This window comes from Tympanuchus pallidicinctus, unplaced genomic scaffold, assembly GCF_026119805.1.
Source record: "Tympanuchus pallidicinctus isolate F22 unplaced genomic scaffold, pur_lepc_1.0 scaffold17, whole genome shotgun sequence".
NCBI lineage: Eukaryota > Metazoa > Chordata > Aves > Galliformes > Phasianidae > Tympanuchus > Tympanuchus pallidicinctus.
This window is the reverse complement of record NW_026294690.1, coordinates 8,537,879-8,561,802: the sequence shown is the minus strand read 5'-3', so window position 1 is coordinate 8,561,802 and position 23,924 is coordinate 8,537,879. Positions and strand designations below refer to the sequence as shown.

Genomic DNA, 23,924 nt, shown 5'->3' with positions numbered 1-23,924 from the left:
AAGTACGTGCCCACAAACCTAGCCATTACAAATAATTTGGTACCAAGAAGTCTACTTTAGGCCACCATTGTAGTATTCAGAATCCCAACAAACTAATTTAAAACTTGCATGAAATTGTAAGCAAAAATATTGCTCACAGTATGATGAATCACAATTTTATTCCCTCTTTATAGACAGATACATTTTATACAGTTTAAAGCAAATGACCCTACTGCTGTTCTCACGCAGAGCTGTGCTGTATTAAGAGGTTAAAAAAAAAAAAAAAAAAAAAAAAAAAAAGGAAGAGAATTAATCTGTTTTCCCTCAGTATATGAATGTTGCCAGCTTCTAAAGGGAGGACGGTGTATGGATTCAACAACAGTTCTCATGGAGAAGCTCTGGTTAGGCCTGGGTACAGCACCACGGCTGTCACAGCAACCAAAGCTGCCATCACAGGCATCCAAGGCCATTGTCTCTGTGTGGAGAGAAAAAAAAAATCAATATCATATTTGCTCTGATTCATACTAATCACTTTACCCCGTGGTTCCTCAAAGTCCTGAGTACCTGTTGACAGGCTACAACGTTACCCACGAGCCCTAGCACAGGCTAACCCTGACCTGGAGTGAACACAGGGAAGAACAGAACTCCTCATGACTGAGGACCACCTTTGGCAGTTCCATATTTCAGCTTCGTTACCATTCGCACCTCAAAGAAACTGGCTGTTCAAACTGCGAGGGCTTAAGGTCTTTAAAACAGCACTTGAGCACAGTGATTGCCAGACAGGTTTATGCAGTACTGACATCTTTAACTTGGCTTTTGAAGGATTAAATCCAGACCTGTGACATCAGTTCATAACAGATCCTAACAAAATCATTTCTAGCAGATTGTCACGACATTTTATGATGACAGTAAGAGAAGAACACACTGGGAGGCGGTAGAGAAAATGCAAGCTGAGAGGTCAGAATACAAACCAACCACCTATTTCTTGTCTTTTTTCCATCTTCTTCACAGCAAGTGAGAAAAATAAAAGTGTTTACAGCCAGAGAGGAATATCTTAGTCCATAAATAAGAACCAAAGCTTGACTTTTGTTGTTATTGAGAGGCAAACTCTTCATTTTTCATAGTTAATAAAGCAAATAAGCTTTCTTACAGGCCCTAGCATCACAGCACTGTGCAAAAGGTAGCCCATTTGCTAAAGACAAACTGAGACCAAGTTAGAAGAGGCACGTTCAGAACCAGTTAGAATGAAATTGATTGTTAGAATTAAAGGAATCAGACAGATGTTAAATGATTAGTTGATCGTTCAGCTCGTCAGTATCAATAGAATGGCGTATTAAATGAAGGGTTTGCTTCAGGTAAAGAAATACCTGTGAGCATTTCACCATGCACTATTTTATACAGAAATGGCACAAACAGGTGAGAGGGACAAACATACATCGACTGAACAGTAGTGCTTGTACCTTTCGCTACCACAATGGGCCGTAACACCAATACAGGAAAGCCAGGATTAGGCCGATGAATACGGCTGGGACGGGTTGTAATATGGAAGGCTAAAGAAGGGAAGGGATATTAAAAATCACTTTGTGCTATAAATCAATCAGGTAAAGATGATTTAGAGAGGGGAAAATAAGTCAGTGAGTTTTGTTTTAATTGAAATGTATTAAAGACATCTAATAATACAGCATTATCTAATCTGGTATACAAAGTTAGTACACCGTTCTACTCAAATGAACAAGAACGTTCAAAAATAAAGGGAAGTAAGAAGAAAATACTCTAAGAAACTTCATCTCAACTTGGAATTTAGCACTTAGAAACAAAATGAATCTTATCTGCCTGTATTTTATATCTATTTGTCTTTAGTTTGTCAGTGCAAGTAATTGGAAATCCCAACTGGATTTCGTAAGGCAGAAAGACTTGTACCAGAGATTGAATTTTTCAGCTGCTTCTTCATTCCGCCTTTCCTATTTTCCATCATCAGCCTCCAAGAAAAACAATCTCTTTCCTCCATTAATGAATCAATAACAACTACGTCTGCAGGCAAACCCAGTAGTTCAGATCTTTGTGAGGTTATTACACAGTGTACAATCAGCACTAAGTTACTATAAAGCAGAGAAGTATATTTTTGTTAGAGACACCACAAAGATCAGCATCTCTGGTACAGCATCAGCCTTGTGAGCAAATGCAGTTCTTAAGACTGATCCAATGATGCAGCTGGGCCAAACTACCAGCTAGCAAGACTGAAGGGGTTCCTTTAGCTTATGGCCTCATTACAAGAATCTGCACATTTTCTCAGTTATTTTCAATTAACTGGAAACTACTTTGCTTCACAATCTGGAGAGGGAGCCTCTATCCTCATAACAATACACTAGAAGCAAAAATGGACCTAATTTCTTTTTAAGCTGTCCCAGGAAGACATCTGCTTTCTCCATATCCTAGCCTATATATTTTGTGCACATACACAGACACACAGAGGTTAAGTTCAAATCATGCTAAATATTTTCTTAAGGACTTCTTTGTGCTGAACTCACTTTGATTTTGTTCAGCCAAATAAATACATGATAAATTCATGTTTGGAGACTTCCTAAAATATTGTGATCCATAAATAAAATCTCATTCTGTTTTGAATTTGAGGAAGTCAATCATAGAATCTCCAATATGGTTAAGAACACAGAAATCTCAGAATTATCTTAGTATCTTATTCTGATCTTTGCCATTCAATTCTTACCATTACAGTAATTCAGATTTGTTGTACTCAAGGTGAATATCAGACAGACAAATCATGTGCAACTATTAATTTCCATGCAGCATATTTTTCTTGTCATTGGTGCCACAAATCAGTGCCATCTCCCCAAAGAAAGCAGATGGGCAGAAACTATCACAGCAGTGTTCAGTAAAGCGCCAAAAGCTTCAGTCAACTCCGTGACAGCAGCTCACGATCTCAAACTGTTCACATAAACAAATCCCTCATGTAAAGAGCATCAGGAAATAATCAGTGACTACAAACATGCAAGCACAAGCAATACACCACACTGCTAAGCAATTCAGAACACAGAACTGCGGTTCTTTTTTGCTTGGTTGGGTTTTTGGAGAGTAATAAGCTTTATCTTTCTGACAGGGAAAACTTTATATTTTAATGACGTTCTAAAAGGAACAGAGCAGCCCTCACTCTTATAGTTTTTATTAGTCCAACAGATAACTTCATGGGGTTTCCTTCAAAGGATTATATTTTGCCCCTCGTGAGCTTATTAAAATACATTTTTAAAATCTCCCTATTGCACAGAAATGCATAATTAGATGCTTCATCAAAAACATGCGTTTGGTATTAGAATCCATAGATGTGCAAACTCAGAGACTGGCCACAAATATAAATAAATCCCACAGTGGGAAGCTGTGCTCTCGAGGACACTGTCCTCACAAATAGAGTAACAGATAAGGTTTCCAGCAAATAGGGGATAACAGAACTTTAAAAATTTGACCTTGGAAGTCAGCCCAGGATTCATGATGCTTCAAATATTCCACAAAACAGACATATTTCACATTACTGACTGAGTAATGCTTGCTTGAATAGCAAGCTCGTCCTGCAAGTCCTTATATGGTTGGATGCTCTGCATCACAGCCTGACCTTCAGGCTTCAAATCTTGTAACTCTTCTTTAAAAATGTTTTGGCAACTGCTGTGGTTCCTTATATCATTTTGACAATCATCCCAAATTCTTCCTAGAAATTCCCTTACCTTGCAAGCTTTCACCTGCTTCCCCAATTCCCTCCACAGTGTTTTTCTTCCCTCAACTTCCTCTCCTTTTTCATGAATCAACACTGAGATTAATGCTTTAACAAAGCAGAAAAATCTCACATCTGCAGTTATTTTAGCATGATCTCTCCATTCAGAAAGTTGTTTTTTTTTTGTTTTTTTGTACTTCTGCCTATTTCAGTAATTCAACATTATTTAGGCATTACAGAAAATTCTAAGCAGAAGTATGTTCCAAGAGAACATTAACATCCCATTCATGAAAATACAGCCAAAAAAATGAGAATGGCTTTGAGTTCTTCACATCTTTGTTAACTCTATTATGTCAGAGGTTTGCTTTCAATAAGTGGGTTACGGAATAAGTATTTATTCTGTGCCCTAGAACACAGATAACTGTAGAGAATAGTACTTGTAAACCTTTTATTTTGTGCTGTCCGTGTGGGGGGTTCATAACAGCAGCACAGGAAGAGAAGAAACCAGCCATCCCAGTAGTAAAAAGGCTGTAATTACTTTATGACACTTGTCACACTCTTAACTTTTAAAGGATTTCAGAAGTCTCAGTATTAAAAAAGAAACAAAAAATGTTGTCTCTAGCTGTAAACTCAATACTAACAACACAGCCTATCCAAATGTAACAGAAAAGGATTACTTCCATGAGTGGATAGAAAGGATGGTTCAATTGCATGTATAAAGCATGAGCGGACCAGGGATAATCACTGTTAAGAAGCATGAGCAAGACTGAGGAGGGAACATATGTTGTAATAATCACTAATAAAATAAAAGCACCTTGAAGAAAGTTGCTTAACTCATTTGGATCCAGGTTTCTCAGCTTCTACCCACGTGTCAGTCTCTGAAACTGGGAAGTTTTGCCTAGTTCTTAATGAGTAGTTAAGCTAGATTTTTTTCTAAGACAACAGTAAGGCTGTTTTTAAAACTGTCATGCAACTGCAAATCTAATTGGTACATATAATTGTGCCCGTGTAATGACTTACAGATTTAATAGGTAGTACCAGAATGGAATTTTGCATGCAATATGGTACATAGCTCCTTTTGAAGTCCAGCCTTTTCTGTTCAATACTAAAGATGTTCTCTTAGTCAAGAAAACTGTCAGTGTCACAACCAGACTTCCCCAAATACTTTGTACAGACTTACGTTGTTTCCTTTTTCTTGCAGCAGCTTCAGGTTCTCTTTACACTGTTTAAGCTCTTCTGTGATTGACTGTTTTTCTTGTTCAGCCATCTCATACTTCGCTTTCAGTTCTGAGAGCACTGTCTGTGTTCTTTCATACTAAATGCAAAGAGAAAGAAGGCTACAGACCTCTGGACACCCAAAAACACGCTTACATTTGCTTAGTGCATGGCTTCCTTTCTGCCTACACTGCCTAGTGTGACTTGCTTTGGATCAATGCACTCTCTCTACAAAAGCAAGATAGAAAAACCTTACTCTGTGTTCAATTTTATCTACTGAAAACAAGTTTATTTGTATTTGTTGTTAATAGGGATTAGAAAGCACAGAACCAATGGCCTTCAGTACTGGCATTTACCAGAAGTTGAAAGGATAAGCATCTTTACAAACTCATCTGATTACAAACACAAAGATTAGCAAGACTGCTCCCTTCAAATTCCAAAAATGGTAAGGAATGCAACGGGGATGAGTTCATGACAAAACAAAGAAAAAGATTGCGAAACACAAACTAACAGCAGTGACTGGCAGAAACTTCACTCAAGCTGCTCCTAAAAATAAACAAGTAATTGATAGAGATGACAGCCTTCTTCCAGACATGATTTTCAGAAGTCAGGCTTGAAATGCTAGCTTTTCCTTAAGCACTTTTTATCATCTGTAAAAGCCTGATGATCCATTCTGAAGAAAGGACAAACAGACCTCTAAAGAATGTGCTTCTTTAAAGGTCTGCCATGAAATCAAATGTAAATCTAACTAGAAAGATCACATTGGCAAAAAAATCCATTTTGACTCGTAACTCATAACAAGACTTAATTACAGTGATGATCAAAAACATTCTGAATAAGGGTTCACCTGACAGACCAGCTTATAAGTATATTCACTAAGGTGATGCATGAAAGTAAACTTTAGGAAGTTCCCAGAATGGATACACAAGCCATTTTATTTTAAGTCTTCCTTCAAGATCTGACTCCCCATTTATATACTGCTAGCTAACACAAACGTACTTGCAATTAAAGGAAGAAAAAGTTTAATTACTAAAAAATTTGTAGTTTTTACTTGTTTTATATTGAAATAAAAGGAAAGTCAGAGGGCACTGGACTAATTCAAAGCAGGAACGTTCTGTTACCTCTTTCTGAACATCCTTTGCTTGACTCTCAGCTTCACTGAGCTGGCTTTTTAGACTGGCTGCGTCCTGCTGATGTTTTTCTCTCAAAGATCCCATCTGATCTTCAAGTTCTTTTCGAGACATTTCAAGAACACTTATATTGCTGGTTAGAGCTAAACTCTGCTTCTGAGAGCTGAAAAACAAAATTCAATTGGTTCCTCTTCTACCTCCAATTTAAACAGAAATTATTTGTTTAAAACAGTTTTTGTTCTCTGAGCTTCACGTTATTTTTATTTGATATGGAGAAATCATCTTGGAGCAGTCACAGAACAAAAGATCAACATTGATTTCCTGCACAAAGTACTGTTATAAAAGATAGGCCACAGACTTGCTTTTAAATACACATGCACTTATTTTTGCATGTTTAAATTAAGTTATATTACAGATTATAAATACTTTCTTCCTCATGTCTTCAGTTTCTTATTTACTTTATTATTCATTATTATATATTCCAAAGCATTTTGAAACTAACTCATGATTTGAAGGAAGAAGCCTGTCCAAGGTGATTAGAAGCATTTCAGTTGCTTGCACACATGCTTCTTTGCTTATTTCAGTGGCACAAGACAAGAGCAAAATAAATCAGGATACCTTCTAAAATACCTGAGCAGTAATACAGAAGCATTTGCAGAGGAAAAAAAAAAGCTTGCTATAACTAATTGATATGAAAGCACGTTCTGCCAAAAATTGTGATATCAAGGAACTTTCAACCCATTTAGCACAAACACCATCAGACATTTAAGAACCACTTTGGGAAAGAAAAAAGAATAATAATCTTCTTAAGCTTCTCTGATACTTTCCTAGACAAGCCTGTTGTTCCCTTACCTAGAAAGCTCCTTCTCTTGTTGCTGAAGCTCAGATGCAAGTGAAGTGTTTTCCTTCCTTAGCGTAACACATTCAGCTTCCAGAGCAGTCCACTCTGCCTTCAACTTTTCAAGTTCTCCTGTAATTAATAATATTTAATCCAAGTAATTAACAATTAGTAATTTCACTAATATGTCAAGCAGACCCACTAGTAAATGTTGGAAAAATCTGCCATTAGCTGTAAATCTCAAATGATTATAATCACATTACATGAATTCTATCACAAGGATCTATGAAACATACAACTGCATCTCTTGCTGTTAGGAACAGTTTGTGTGCTATCATACAAGTTAGTGCTCTTCTTAATGTGAGCTTCTTTAAGGTACAAAGCAGTAGAAAATTGTCTCGTTTATGGGTCTACTCCAGTATGTTAGAAGCAGTGACAGAAAAGCATATTTGAAGAAGCTCATTTCTTGGCAGAAAATAGGAAACAAATTGAAAGTAATGAACAATAATGAGATACATGTCTCTGCTATGTGGAACAGAACATTTAAAACAACAGCTAAAGGGTTAAAACGAGACCTTTGAAATAATCCACGGCAAAATTGATTTTTATCAATTATCAATTTTATAGTCTGAATTGGAAAAAGCTTTTCTGACAGCTTCACAAAGACTGAGTGACCTAGAATTCAAAACAAATTTTACATATGCCAGCTTCTTGGCAGTGTGTACAATGCTTCAGCTCCTCAGCTCCCTTAGCAGATCGTTCAAGACCTGAGGCTACAGGCCTGGAAGAGTGGCTCTCAACCAGTCCTAGTGAGTGCACTACATGTAAAGTGAAGCACAAATAAATGAGTCTCATAGATCTGTACAAAATGCTTTTGTACCTCTACATCATGCTTCCAGAATAAAACTTTAATTCTGTATGTACTGCAACACAGATGGAGACTGCATTAACAATTTTATTGAGCCATACAGCACCGTCTCAAGTGAAGCTTTGCTATAAAACAGTTGAGAAGCTGTCCATTTACAGGCTTAAATTATATATATTTCCTCATAAAGGAAATCTTATGCAAGTTCTTTTGGAAAACTGTGGCTGTATCAATTCCTCTAACAGCACAAGTTTACCAAGCACCATTATACTCAGCTTACTTTTGACATCAGAGGTGTATCTAAGCTAATTGAAGGGAAGGATGATGCTGGTAGTGTTGTTCTGTGACATCCTATTAAGCAAGTACCTTTCAAACGAGCGGCCTCCTCCTTATGCTGCTCTTCACACTGCTGACATCTAAGCTGAAAACTGGCTTGTAGACTGACAATTTCTTTTTCATAATTCGAGGCATCTTTCCGCCACCGCTCCAATTCTGCTCGCACAGTTTGTAGTTCATCTTGCAACGCAGAAATATCTGTGTCTCGTTCTGATGCTGCCTTTTCTGCTACTTGTTGAAGGGACAGAATTTCATTTTGAGCACTGACTAGTTCATTTCGAGTGCTAGAAATTTCACTCTCCTTCTCCTCACAAAGATTCTCAATATCTTCTTGTAACCTCCGTAGCTGAGCTGGAAAACACACATTGTTATGATTTTATAACCTGTGCTTACAGAAAAACTAAAATATTTTTGAAAATATCAACTTGTTGATATTTAATGGGACTAAAGAAATCTAATGCAATTAAAAGTATGTTAACCTTATCAAATGATTTTCCTTTAAAAAAGACATGAGGTCATGCATGACAGAGAGTTAAAAGAAACTGGAATTAGGGTCAGACAAAGCATTCTTAGACAGAGTTCTCCTGTGTAACATAAAAGCAACTCTCCTGAAATCTGAAACCAAGATTTAGATCCAACTTGGTTGTAAGCAAAACAAGGATTATAGAAAAAGATGCAGAGGATTAGGGGACAAGACAGAATGAAAGAAAGCTTCTGTGACAAGCCAAACAGATCCGCAAAGCTACATTGGAAACATCTGCCTGTTCAGCAGTTGGAGCTAATTTGTGATGCCTTTAAACATTTGAGGCACAGAGTCTAACTTGTGCTTTATTCTCCAAACTTGTAGTAAAGGAATTAAAATTACTTCTTTGCAAAAAAAGTATTTTGCAAAGGTCAAGCTGAATTCTGGATGAAAAGTGACAGCTGCACCTAGTATACTGAACCATAAGTGGTCCTTTATTGTTCATGACGGGCTGTAAACATGCTGCAGTCACATAAGTGCTAGGCTATTCAGCATTTCTCAACAGCATGAAGCAAACCTTTTAAATTATTCCCATTCAAAACTGTTTGGTTACTAAAAGCATCTCCTCTGAGCATGACTATTTTTCATAAATATGCAATAGAATAGAATCCTGTGCAAATACTTAATACTTACAGTAGGAAGGGTAAAATAGTTAAGCTCTGACTGAAGGAAGCAAAAAGTATAATTTCCCAAGTGTTTTTTGTGCATCTTTTTGAAGTACACCAATCAATGTTCGCATGTATTTCAATGATTTTCAATCATTGGAAAAAGCAATTACCAAAATTAATTCAGAACTGCTCTGAGAAGAAAAGATCAAATTTCCTTGTTTCCCTAATACAAAATACCAGAGGGTAAGAATTAAATTCCTATAGCTGTATGTTATGTTTTCTGAAGCAAAGGGCAAACAGGGACAGCAGAAAGCACTGGAGAGATAACCAAGGTTGAGTAGCTTTCACAGATTTCTTGTAGTTATTTTTGTTCTTTCAATCCATTATAGAAGATGACAGAGTGTAAATGAGTCATGCTGAAAACTGATACAGCATAAAAACTGCTCAAGAGAGACTTTCACGACAGCTATGTGTGATGCTTGATGCCCTTCCATCATTTAATGTAGAGAGATAAAAGTACAATTCTTTATATAGGTATAATCAGAAACTTCGCTGCTAGTTGATGTACAGTAAAGAAAAGGCAACCTTTTTTCCCCTCCTCTCAACAGGCTCTAGCAAGGCTTTTATCAAGACTTATCTCATAGATGAACTAAAGAATCTCTGAACAACTGAAAGGAAAAGACAGCATGGAAAAAAACACGATAGCTATTACATATTGCAATACACACAGGCTATTACAGACTGCACTAAGTAGACTTCACAGCAATCTTGTCTCAGGTGAAGCAATACATTTGTTCCATAACAGACAACAGCACAATGCATTTTTGCATATGTGAGCAATGTGAGGCCTATTACCATCCCATTAGTTTGGAAACAATTTCTATACAACTATTCTAATAGAAAAGTAATCAAACTAGTAGATGAGAACAATCTGACAGTAAGAGAGCAGAACATTAATCTTTGCCTTGCCACGTATTGTTTCATTAGAAGCTTTGAACATCCCAAACCATTATGCTAGGAAACAATATTTTTCTAAAGCACCAAGAATTTAGACTTGCTAACATAACAGGAGTCCATCAAAAAGCAAAGGAGTGATTTTTCAACCCATATTTTCCTTGTATTATCTTCTTTATCAAGCTCAACCAACTTCCTGCTCCTCAGTAATTGCAGTTTTTCAAAGAAATTTTCATTTTCTTCTTTCTGTCTTATTTATGAACATCTCTGCCTTGAAATTCTAAGGCATGAAAGCAAGCAGGACATGAACAAACATACAAAAATATACAAGTGTTTCTAAAGTTTGATGAGGTGTAAGAGTACCTTACACAGGAAGAATACTGGAGTGGTCTCTGAAACACTGCGTGTAATTTGGAAGGGTGATTAGAAATAAAGCTTCCATTACGTCTCTTAATTATGTAAACCATTACCTCATCTGAACTGAACGTTGCACTTTTTTTTTTTTAAGTAGTAGCTAGTTACTTGAGATACAAGGACTTCCTTGCTTCACCTATCTGCTCATCTAAGGAGCTCCACACGTAGAGACAGGATTTGAGTTGTTTCTATGGCACCCTCTCTTCTGTATGATGAACACAGAAGCCAAGTAGCTGACCTAAAATACTGATTCCATGGAAATACTTCAAGAAACGTTACTGTATGAAGCTGTCCAGGTTTTTTGCTCCACTACAGTTCAGAGGCTGCCAAGAGAGAGCAATGACATCACGGCAACCTTTCCCAAGTTTGAGATACGCCACACCCTGAGAGTTTGGGAAGCAGCAAGCCCATGACTAACATCAGAATGCCTTAAACTGCAGTGGAGAGAGATGAGCAAAAAACACTTGCAAAACTCACTTGGAAAGCATCCAAGAGACAAAGCCACAGTTAAGCGTGGCTCTGGCAAGCTTCCACCATTTGTTTTTTTTTCCTTTTTAAGAGAGAAATTGTTTTAAATAGATAAATAGATATTTCTTTGCTCTGCATACAACTGCCCATCAGACTGTAATTTTAAACTTCTGCTATAGCATTCATTTCTTGGAAGATTTTCATTATTAGCAGGACAAAATTCAAAACTAACAACTTCTCTGGTTGGAAGGGATGTAAGCTCTTCCTTAGAGGAGCAATCGCAGAAGAACTAAATATGCTTTGCTGACATCCCTATCACATAGTGCAATCACACAAGCTTCTCAGTGAATGTACCTGGTATACATCAAATATCACATCTCACAACAAACTACAATACATTGAAATATCTTTAGCAAACCATTTTTATTTCCTATGGGGAAAAAAACCATAGATGTTACTACATCTGTCTGTTGATGTCTTCTAACCATCATTCTGCTCAAGCTGAACGAGGTATGAAGGTTCTACACGTTTAGCAATCCACACCTTAATTCACAATTGGTATTCACACTACTGTTTGCTCTAAGGAAGAGTCCTAGTATAACCCTTACTGATTTAAAGGCAGGAATGACAGCCTGTTGACTAATGAGCTTGAGCTATCACAATTCTTTTAAAACAGCAGGCAACACAAGGACGTAGAAGAAGCTAAGGGATTCAACAAACCCATATCAAGACAGACCTGGTTAGTTCCACACTTTCTGTCAATACAGAGCTTCACTAGTTTGCAAATGATAGCTTCTGTGCTATGAATAAGAGTTACATAAATCACTGGATTTGAATTCTGGTGTAATTATTTTGGGCTGAAAGAAGCATGATAGTGGTCATACTGTTTTTCATAGAGCACAATGTCCCTGTTGAAGAAATTGTACAGCATACTAAGGTTAAATGAGATTTGGAGGGATTAAAAATGATTCAAGAGGATTCTATCAATAAAGTGAAGAGACTGAGAAGAACAAAAGGATAAAGCCTCTGAATGCTTAAGGAGAAGGTAAAACACTAAGAATTGTAAAATAAAATAAAATATTAAGTAATTAGTATAAAAAGTATAAAATAAGATAGTAAAGTAAAATAGTAAGAATCCCTGGATCATTCAAAGCTGACAAAAAAGTACTGAAGACAGAGGGAGAAGAGGAATATGTTACAGATAACTTCTGCATTTTCTAAGTTACAACTAAAAATAGAAATTGACAGGTAATATTTTAAACTATAATTCAGAGATATTGTAAAAAAAAAAAAAAATTAAAACACATTCACTTAACATTTTCCTTAATTGTGCTCATAATAACATGAAAACAGCTAAAGCTATATATTTTCCCTAGGAAAGTGGAGTGAAAAAGTTATTTCTTACCTTGCAGAACATTTATTTGCTTGTTAGATTCTTCAACTTGCACTCTATATGCTCTTCTCTCTTCTTCCAATAGTGCTATAAATGAAAGTGAATGTGCCCAAAAGTTTGTAAGTAAAAAGTATTTCAGTTTTGTAATTAGTTTTAGTCATGACTTCCTCTTATCCAAAAAGATTAAAACAATCAGATTATTCCAGTAGGTTAAAGCTAGTTAACTGTGTAAGTAGTTTAACAAAAACACCAAATTAGAGATATTATTCCATTATCGTGTAGTATTGCAATTAATTTGAAACTAATACAATCATCTGTCTGATCCAGAAACTATGAGTGCTAAATGGCAGCTGGCATAGGGGTGGGAAGCAAAAAAAGCTGTAAATATCTCTTAGAACACTGAACAGTGTGCAATCAACCTAGACTACACTACTTGTTAAGAACAACCAGTTTTGTTGATGACAAAGATACAGCTCCATATTTAAAAGGATTATCACTGAATGCATTATACTACATGCATTATCTGACTGAAATATGGGTGAATCAATAATTCTAGAATGTGTTCGATAAGAATAAAATATATGGAGCTCACATGTACTTCAGTACTGTGAAAAGAAGTTGGTCATTCTTGACTGAAAAAGTCAGGGGCTCCATCTGATTATATATTAAAAGAAAACAAAACAAACTTTCTGTTTTGAAGATGAATCTGTTTTTGGAGATGGGAGAGTTAGGAACCAAATCTAACAATCAGAAAAACCAGAACCCCTTCTAAGACTACCTGATAAATACAATTTTCAAGGATACCCTACTAACCAAGTTGATCGGGGTCTCACCTTGAAGTTCAAAGCATTTTTGTTTACTTGTTCTAGCTAGCTCTTGGGCTTCAATCAGCTCCTTGTGCAGCTGCTGAATTTCTTGCTTAGCCTCAGTCTCTGATTGTGCACCCTGAAGTTCATCTGACAAAAGAACATTTCCTTTAAAGCATACATTTCTACAACAGTTTATTTTGCACTATTATGTGATGTCTGGTGTTTTTCTATTCAAATAATCCAGAGTTAGTTAAGTAAACTCAAAATTGGATTAGGTAAATATTAGAAAAAATATTAATATATTTTAAAAGGAGGAAAACATACATACTTTAAAATATTAATTATAAAAACATGCGGTAAAATAAAAAGAACACACAAATTCAAGAGTTTTTAAAAATACTGTATTGAGTAGCAAAACTGCCTGTACTGACATAAAAGAAGAAACAGTCAGCAAGACAATCCTTGACTGCATGAACTACTTGTCTACTTTTAGAAGGAAGCTACTGTAACGTCCTCCCCCAGCACACTTTGAGCAAGAACTCTGTGCCACACAACCCCTGAGCCCACTCTGCCTGCTCCCCTCCTCTCCTTCTGTGAACCTCAGCTACAAGAAAATGAAAACTTAGGGAATTCACTAGAACAGAATGAAGAAAAGGTCAGGATGAGAACATGGCCTCAAGTTGTGCCAGGGGTTTGAACTGGGTATCGGAAAGAGTTACTTAACAAAAAGTGCAGCCGTGCACTGGAATGGGCTGCTCAGGTAGGTGGTGGCATTGCCACCTGTGTTCTTTCAGACAGGCAGACGTGGTGTTTAGTGACACGAGTTGGTGTGGACTTGTGTGAGATGATGGTTGGATCTGGTGACCTATGGGTCTTCTCCTACCTTCGTGATTCTGTGATTCAACGAAGACCTGTTTGTTTTCTTCAGTGACCTCTAAGGGCCAGATTTTGCCCTTAAATATTTTACTAAATTATTAGGCACATCTTTAATACAATCAGGTATCTAAGTATTCAACCATGTGAAACTAAATCATCAAAATGTTCTTCCCTGCAAGCTTTGAATTAGTTAAAAACGCATGCAAAATACCTCTTGGGATTGATTACAGGAAATGATGTACAGTCATGGAAGTCAAATAATTTTAAAGCTGAAGGTTTTGGATAATTTAAATCATACAGAAGATGACAAATATGTATTTGTCATCTAATGGGTGCATATTAGGAATTAGATGTGGAAACATAAAGAGGAAGACAACGCCCTAGCCTGCAGGCATCTGTACTATCAGGAATGGAAGGCAAGAAGCACTTTCACACCAAATTCTCCCTAAGCAGCGCCTGTCTGATCTGCCAGCAGATCTGTCATAAGTATAAGCACCACTAATAGACCACATAGGTAGAGAAATAAACCTTTATATCACAAATGACAGAATCGTAGCTGTTGGAAGGGTCCTTTGGAGACTGTCAAGCCCAACCCCCTGCTAAAGCACGTTCCCTACAGCAGGTCACACAGGTAGGCTTCCAGACAGCGCTTAAATATCTCCAAAGAAAGTCTCCACAACCTCTCTGGGCAGCCAGTTCCAGTGCACTGTCACCCTCAAAGTAAAAAAGGTTTGCTTATGTTCAGACAGAAGTTCCTGTGTTCCAGTTTGTGCCCAAAGCCCCTTGTTCCGCCTCTGGGCACTGCTGAAAAGCAGCTGGCCCCATCCATTTGACTCTTACTCTTTAGATATTTATAAGCACTGATAAGATCCCCCTTCAGTCTCCTCCAGGCTGAACAGCCCCAGGTCTCTCAAGTCTTTCCTCATAAGGGAAATGCTCCAGGCCCCTCACTGTGGTCACTTCCCTTCACCTGCTGACCATCATCTTTTTAATGCACCCAGGCTAGGTGAGAAGGGCAAAGGAGGAGAATCAGTGAAACGGTTCACAGGACATGATGGAAAACAGGAAAGGCAGAACAAGAAGGTACACGCATCGCACAGCCCTATGGTTGATAAACATCCATTGCTGCAGGTTTAAGATGGAGTCAGACTGCAGAGAACAAAAACCCTAAAGGTAAATTATGTTTTCTCCATTAAGGAAACTAATGAAATTATTCTAAAGTTCTCACACTGTGCTCCTCTTAGAGGCTGTGTCTTTCCCATTCTCACAGTAATGAATTGAAGGGATCAAGGGGATATGGAAACACATGCACTTTTAGGCTTTTTCAGAAAAAATTATGTGAGCAGAAAGAACAAAGAGGACCCAATTTTTCATCCAAATACTTTCTTTTATAAGCTTATTATAATTTCTAGCCCAGATTTCTCTTTACTGGAGATGTTTTGTTCGTAGCTTCTCATGGATAAAGATTTGTGGCAATTAGACTTTCAGTCCTTAATGAGACTGCTCAGAAGAAATGGATGAAGGAGTTGACAAATTACATTCAAATTAAAGAAGCATAAAGAAGCAGTGTCCTGAATCAAACAATAGGCACACTAAACGAACATCCTAGTGGACAGCATTTTCAAATCAGTGAAAGGACACATCATGAAAGATGACATGGCTTTAAAGGAGATGAGGAATTCTTATAGGACAGCATAATCAGTTTAGCAGAGAGACAACATGTCAAGGTAAGAACTCCTTCCTACTCAAATGCAATAGGGTAGTTTCCATACACCTGACAAGCTTCTAAACCAAAAGCTAATAAATATAATCACATCTATGGGAAAAAAAACAGGTTTTCAGTCTCTCACAAACTGACAATTTCTTTCATGCCTTCTGGTGCAAAGCAAACATCACTTCAGTGCTAACACTGAGATCTGAAAAACAGTATCTTGATGGTATTGCTATATTCATAACCAGTAAAACCACTATTGGGTTTAGACATAATCCATCATGTATTCAATACCGGAGTAACTGTGCTCAGAAATCTAAGCAGAGTTCTACCATTAAGGTAACTAAAAAAAACCAAACTCCACCAAATGAACAAACAAAAGCAATAAAGAACACCCATCGCAGAAAGTTTTCATCTGTGACCAGATTTTTTGCTATCTTGTAAGAGATTCGTCACCCCACTTTTCCCACGCCTATCCCTACACAATCATGTTTTCCTTAACACCAGATTGTTAATCTTTAACTTTTCCTCTACTGATAGATTAAAAAAATAAAAAAGAATAGTTAATGCAGTCTGTAGCAAATCATTCTCAAAGTACATTCAACACTTTCTCCCTCATAAAGAACTCTACCCCATAGGTCAGTTTTGAGGAAAAGCAACTACTTCCAGATCCTTAAAGATTACGACAGCGCCTGAAGGTATTTTTTCCATCTAACATAAACTGGGGTTTTGCAACCTCAGAACCGATAAGGTTTTAGTTAAAAAGACCAGCAAAACTGAGATTAAATCAACATTTACAAGAATGAAGATGTTAACTAAGCTCTGTTTAGGTGTTTGTCTTTCTATTTTTGTTTTGATAGGAGAGCTTATGGAGGCACGCACAGGCTGTGATGTTCATTCATGTCTTAGCCATTGCCTGCCTGTGGCAGCAATAGGCTGGTATTTCTCCCAAGTCTCACAACAGTTCCCTTTCAGAGTAGGACATGATTCCTGAGGTCACTCAGTTGAATATTTTCAGAGCATTCATGTGATTCAGGTAAGACAATTAAAAACCCGAGTTACCTTCAGCTTTGTAAGATTCACAGAAAATTTATCATACTGAATGGCTTGGGGTAGAAGGGACCTCAAGAACCATCAAGTCCCAACCCCCCTGCCACAGGCAGGGTTGCCAGCTGCTAGATTAAGTACTAAATCAGATTTTTTTTTGCCACCTAAGAATATTTGTCATACACATGAGACGTATAGTTGGCTATTACTGCAACAATTAACAAATGGTTATTAAGCTTTCCACTGCTAATTTTCAGTGTTTATTAACTAAAATAACACTATTCAGAGAACTAAACTATTCAGTAAACATTTATAATAAGATCCCATGGATCAATGTTGGAGTTACTGACAAACACACGGAAGTTGACAAGATCATTGAACTTCCAATGGCATTTATTGCTTGTAACCATCTGTTCAACATATACTTGCTTTCAGCTTTGCAATTTTTCTTTGTAATAAGTAGTCACAGGCAGCCTATATAGAAATGTCCAAGGACCTCTTATAAATGGCCCATAGAGATGTTTACCTCTTGAAAAAAACAAGCAGCTCTGCTAATCTGTGCAAGTTTTTCCCCTTCCTCATCTTTGCCAGATTCTGCCTCGTATAAAGTTGAAACAAATCCTGAATGCACTCAGAATTTATTGATGGAAAATACACTTGGAGGAAACTACAGCAATTTAACATCTCATCATTTTCTTGTTCCGTGTATTTGTGCTCCACATTCCAGCAGTTAAACAGAAAGGAGCACTGCCTTCTCCAGCAGCCATTTCCTCATTCCAAACAGCTGCCAGATCCGAAATGTTCTCACTCTTCCTTAATTATATGAATGCATAACAAACCCACTCGAAAGTCTTTCTGTAGCAAATAAGATCCTTTTTAGGGCAAAATCAGGCACATGAAGTAGCTCTGACAAAACTGCAAATAAAACTTTGAGCTTAAGGACTCTTCATAAAAATTACACAGGCATATGATTCATTGTACAGATATTTTTAAATGTTTTCATGAGAGCAAACTAGGAATGTCCATAAATAGCCTCAAGAGAAGAAGAGTTATGCCAGTTAATTATAACGTGTAATTCAATAGCAAATAGGCATTTTTCAACTGGATGAAGACAAATGAAACAATGCCAAACATCCACATGAGCACAAGAATGTTTCCATTGTATAGAAAATTTTAGTCTTTGAAGAGCTCAGTTACTCTTTCTCCTCAGTTTAACATACCCTAGACCACAGGCGTCCAACCTTTTGGCTTGCCTGGACCACACTGAGTGAAGAGGAATAGTCTTGGGCTGCATATGTAACATAGTTAATGTTTGCAACAAAATGTTTTTCAAACACATGTTTTATTAAAACATAAGAAAAATAAGAGGGCAACAAAACCATAAAACTAGCAGGAGTTGGGGCACATTCCCTAGACAGAGCAAGTGTAACTACATCCAACTCTTGACAGGACATGCCAACCTTCAACGCTGAGAAACAGAACGCTCACAGCCTCACCTCATCCTAGGGCTACTGCAGGCAACCTGACAGAGCCTACGGAGACTTAATTTGCATTCAGGCAGAAGTCAGTCACAGATTCTCAACCTTAGAGTAGTAGGCCTACCTACTGCCTACTTTCAATGTGCCAGCAGAGAACAAATAAGGTATCCAGCCAAACATGAGCAGTCTTCAGCTGGCTACATGGGAGCAGTCATTTTCAATGATTAAAACACGTATTTATATTTAGATTGATAGGTATCTTTCTCTATATATTTATATAGATTGTTTTTTTCTTTTTTTACAATCCAGAAAGGTAGAAATACCATTAAATCAGTAGATCCACTGATGTATTTTCTTTTGTTGTTGTCCTCTTCCCCACAGTATTTGTTTAAGATAGTGAGCTGTTTTTGTTTTATAAGTACACTTTACAGAAAGGTTATAGGCATTATTATTCATTGCTGTTCATAGAGACATTAACATAAAACCTAAATGGAAGTGGTCACTTGAACACTTAAATTATTTTAAGCTATGTTGAACTGAAATTTACTGGGAAATATCATATTCAATTTTTGGTTTCTTGTCTGAAAAAAAATATATACATGTACCATATACTTTTAATTCCTTTCTATCAGAAAATAGGGAAGTGTAAGCAAATAGAGGAAAAAGCTCTTTTACAGTTCTCCTAAATTGAACTATGGTTTCCTGCCTTTCAAAAATACGAAGAGCTGTCACTTTCTTTTCACTTGTGATACCAACATAAGCATCACTGTGTAGATATTTTCTAACATATAACAGTACATAAACCCAAGTTAACTTTCAGTACTCTAAATGTAACAATATCCCACATTATTCAGACCATGAACATGTAAATAGCTTGCTAATTAAGTTTACAGTACAAATGGCTTTAGTACAAACAGCAGTAAATAATATCATTTTAGAAGTATGAAGACCATACCAAGGTTCAATACAGTTCAAATGAGGATCTCAAGTCTTCACTGCAGTAACAATAAAAAAGATTTTAGAATTTTTATACCACCATGTCAAACTAGCAGGAGCATTTCTGACAGCGAGGGAAGCTACAGAAGTAAAAGCTGGCAATGCTCAAAAGATTTCTCATTAATGGAGGAATCTTCTCCATTCTCTTCTCTCAGTGATTACCAGCCCTAACTAGAGCAAATGCCAATACTACTTCTCAACAGTACTTGAAATTATAACATATAAGTTCATAGAACAGCATTGGTAAGTAGAGCTTTAAGCACAAATTATTCCTATACTAACACTCAGCAGCACACTTTTATACCATCCAAAGGAAACATTATTAATATTTAAGTTCAATTATTCCTTACTAACACGACCTAAATATTTCATGAGTCTCAATATTAACACACATTTGATTAAAAAAAAAACAAAACAGGAACATTAACTTATAAATACAAATTAAGTATTTACATGTGGAACATGTATTTAAACTTACAAAAATAAATTTACCTTTCAGAAGAGCTACTTTAGCAATAGGTTCATTCAAATCTTGGTCATCCATTTGGGCATCTGGGAAAAAAAACACTGTAAGAAAACAGGCAGATTGTTGACAGTTTTTATATTTGCATTCTTTAAGTAAAGAAGCTTTTATATATTTCTCATTTTACAGCAATTTCTTGTAAGTTTGAAAGCAGATAATACTGCTTAAAATGTATGTGTCTCATAATACATAACACAAGCCTTCTCCACTCTTAAAAAATGCTCATGATTAAGTGATTTAATTCAAACTATTTAGATTTTGCAAGGCTTCAGTTCAATGTTTACCTGTAGTGTCGTCGCTGCTTTTTTCCTTGCTTGGACTAAGAGTGTCTGACAAATCTGACTCTCTCACTCTTGCTTGGTTCTCTGTAAGAGACAGGGAGAATCAAGTACAGTATAAATGCTTTGTTCCTGACTTATATATATGTACATATATATATACATATATATATGACTGTCACTACAAAGAAGAACTGAAGAAAGCTCTTAAGAACCTGATGTTTGCTTATTTCTTCATAAACCTGAGGTAAAATGGATTCAGTTTCCTGAACTCATTAATCTAGCCTAGCATCTAATTGGGGATGCAACTGTCTCATGCACAGCTTGATCTTTTGTGTACAGCTGTATTCTTGCCAGTTGGAACTCTTTGCAAAAGCTGATTGTTTTATCCAATCAGAGAACAAATGCGAAAAGAGATGTAGAACAATGCAGATACTGTTATGAGGCAGAAATAAAATGCTGTAATGAATGAAACTGTTTCAGTATTTTGAACAAAAAAATAATAGCAGCAAGCCTTGTATATACTGCTCTGTAGAAAAAAAAAAGTGTAGCATGAATCAATACAGAATACAGTAACTAGTTTATAGAAAGAATTTTCAGGTTAGACTGTATTTCCAGAAGGCACTTGCTATGCTTTTTCCACCAAAAAACAAACAAACAAAAAAAACCAAACAGACCCAAACCTTCACAATATAACTAGTCACATACAACTCACCCTATCATCACATTCAGCTTAATGAAGCCATGCAGCCTTCTCACCACTTCTCAATTTTTAATGAGGAGCATATTTTCAGAAGGTGAGGTGACTCTCGTAAGACAGTTTAGCAGCTACAAAGTCACCAACATGCAAGTGAAGCTGAATAGAGGGAAGTCTTTCTTGGCTAACCATATGCACCCAGCCATGGTCTGACAGCATTGCTGCCTCAGATTAACACATGTTCTGCCCGAGTATGATACTGAGGTAAAGAGAGTGACATGCACCCACACCAAACGCATCGTTGTGACATTATATATGGTAGGAGTGATGCCTGTGTGTGTGGAAAAGGCAGAGTGAACACAATTTCTTCACATACAGATAGCGTAGATGCAAAGAAAAGTGCCAGAGGAGGACCAGGAACAGAAGATGCACAATAATAAACAATGAGGTGTGTTACATGAATACTGTTAGAAACCACTGACAACAAGCAATAAGCACAACAAGGCAGGAGTCATGAGGAAGTCGGGGGGCATTGTTCCTACAAATAACAAGAGAATAAAAGGAACTGAGTGCCGCCTAAACAAGAAGTGAAAAATGAAAACATGCAACACTGGGAAATGAGCAAGATGACAGGTTAACAGCAAGAAAGCATTTTTGTTATGTAACATGAAGAGTCTTATTTCTCTGTGCTGGAACACAAACTTTTAAACAAAACAGAAGATGACAAGTACAAGCAAAATAGCCGATCAAGAGCCAGGCTCTTCCTATTTCAACAGGACTGAAATCACTGGAGTGGGAGAAGGGGAAGGCATCCTGACACAGTGCATTAGGGGTTCAGGTCTGGCAGCTTTCCCAAACATAAATCATATGCCTTCAGCTGACTTCAAAGCTCACAGTGACTGAAGCAGTTATTAAAGGAATTTGATTATTAAAGGAATTTGATGGCTGGGGTGGTTCTTTGCTAAGTAAAAACAGTACTGTCCCAGTCTAGAAGTGTTATTCCCTAAAAACAAATTGTGAAGACATCACAGTGCAGAGCATTTTACATGTATCAAATAGAATTAAACCCACAAGACAGCCAGGAAAACCGTAAAAAACATTTAAACCTTAGGTACAAAGAAAAGCATATCCTGAAAGCCTCACCCATGCCGTCTGTCTTAGTGGCCAGTTCACGAGTGCGAAGCTGAGCAGTATCTGCATCCAACTAACCTTACCATATCAGGTCATACATGGACACAGCTTCCTTGTTCTGTGCTAAGTGGAGCAGCGTGAGCTCCAAGCCCTGCATTAATTCTCTCTCCCCCTCTCCTCCCTCCCATGCTCCCCTCCCACTTGCTCTCAGGTACAATTGCCTCCCCTCCCCCTCAGCCCCTGATCCAGGCACCAAGAGCAGCCATCAGAGGAAAGACGTGCAAACCTAAGTGTTGGAAATGGCAGAAGTAAAAAAGACAGATGGTTTAGAGCCCTGCTTCCTATGCTGCAACCACAGTCGAAAGCACAAAACCGATTTCTGTACTAAGTTGTTTCACAGCAGTTGTTTCTATTTCCCATAATAAAACTAAGCTGAATAAATATAGCCAAAATGATGAAGTATATTAAAACGTGTTGACATCATATGTACTTGAAGAGTTTGAATACATTAGCAAACACTAAAAATAGCCTGTCGTACTGCAAGTTAACTGGCATGCAAGTGTTAAGTTACAGTTATTGTATGCATTCTTTTGCCAAATATGGCACCTTGTCTATAGTTTGCACACCTACAGAAACAAATTAAAGATGCAATTTCATACTGAAGGAGGAAAGTCTCTAAAGCACCAGGACTTTAGCCAAGCTAACATTTATTCAGTGCAGTAACACTTTGCAGAAGGACAAAGAAATGTGTTAGCATGTCTAGACATTAATAAAAAGCTACAGAAGCAGAGTCAGCCTGCAAGTCCAGCTTTACATTATTAGACACACAGGAAACAGTGACCTACATACTTCAAAACTTTTTTTTTTTTTTTTTTTTGCAGTTTTGACACTGCAAGATAACAATCACTGTTTCTTGGCAAGATAAATCTTGTCTTGTCAAACTAAATCTTTGTATTTCACTTGTTTTACACTGAAAAGTTGGAGATGCACCTTTGTAGTTTGCAAAAGGCAAGCTTAGGAGGTTGCTGTTGTTCTGAAATAATTACCAGGGTAAGTAACAAACAGATCAAACTGAAATACGCTTTCATTTACATCTTAAGTCAAACTAAACATTATTTCTCTTTCCTCCTCTAACTAAAATGAGTTTGAATTTATGCCAGCACAAGAGATTTTAATCAATTTTCAAAATATATGTATTGTACTTCCAATTTAAAAAAACGTCCATTCTGGTAAGAACTCAGTTGAGAAAAGAAGTTCATGCAGTGTATTCTTGAAAATTGTTTCCTTTCAATCTTTTTACTCTACAACAGGATTTGAGGTCAGTACACAATATACCTCCCCTTTCACTGATTGTTTTTATTACATGAATATTCAACAAAACAGTCAGTTTAACAGAGAACATGCATTAAGGTCATATAAAAACCATGCTTCAAAACACTTAAATAATCCATAAATCTAACCTTTCAAAAGCTTTGTTTCTTCCACTTTGGTTAGATGTCCTTCATCTATGATCTTGTCTGCCAAACAAAATAAGTGTTACTTTCCAGGCTCAAATTAAGCAAGCTTTTCCCTGCACACATCTATGCAGACCACATTCCATGACCAAATTAAAAGCTGACAGTATTACTTTCTACTCAGGCTTGAACAACAACTTTATTCTGGCATGGAATAATGAAACAAAGCACTCAAACCTAGTAAAACATTGTGATAAAGTACATAATTATATGTCCTCTGCAATTTATTAACTTTCATTAATGTTCCAATTCACTAATGAAAAGTTACAATTGTTTTTTAAAATGAACTTTTCCCCCCCCAACCTGAGAGCAAAAATAGTAAATATCACAAATTTTAGCTTTTCAAAAATAAGAATTCTGAGAGCTGTTTGCTTGAAATGAACACCCACCAGATAGCAGAAATCTAGAAAGATGCCACAGTAA

At 36.8% G+C, this 23,924-nt stretch overlaps 1 protein-coding gene across 45 annotated transcripts in view; it reads right to left on the bottom strand.

Moving 5' to 3' along the window:
* Window positions 1-248: 248 nt before the first annotated feature.
* SLMAP (sarcolemma associated protein) overlaps window positions 249-23,924 on the bottom strand; it is a 75,616-nt gene continuing 51,940 nt past the window's right edge. For 11 of the 45 annotated variants that reach the window (XM_052679113.1, XM_052679121.1, XM_052679119.1 and 8 more), the window contains 10 exons: window positions 23,448-23,504; window positions 20,166-20,246; window positions 19,851-19,925; window positions 13,275-13,397; window positions 12,454-12,528; window positions 8,112-8,432; window positions 6,895-7,012; window positions 6,034-6,205; window positions 4,878-5,012; window positions 249-454 (listed from right to left, as the gene is read on the bottom strand). In XM_052679113.1, the coding sequence (XP_052535073.1) occupies window positions 365-454; window positions 4,878-5,012; window positions 6,034-6,205; window positions 6,895-7,012; window positions 8,112-8,432; window positions 12,454-12,528; window positions 13,275-13,397; window positions 19,851-19,925; window positions 20,166-20,246; window positions 23,448-23,504 (1,247 nt within the window). In that variant the 3' untranslated portion in view covers window positions 249-364. Of the gene's footprint in view, window positions 455-1,439; window positions 1,530-4,877; window positions 5,013-6,033; window positions 6,206-6,894; window positions 7,013-8,111; window positions 8,433-12,453; window positions 12,529-13,274; window positions 13,398-19,850; window positions 19,926-20,165; window positions 20,247-21,999; window positions 22,128-23,447; window positions 23,505-23,924 lie in introns of those variants that run through there. The other 34 variants (XM_052679117.1, XM_052679126.1, XM_052679123.1 and 31 more) reach the window with 10 other exon arrangements.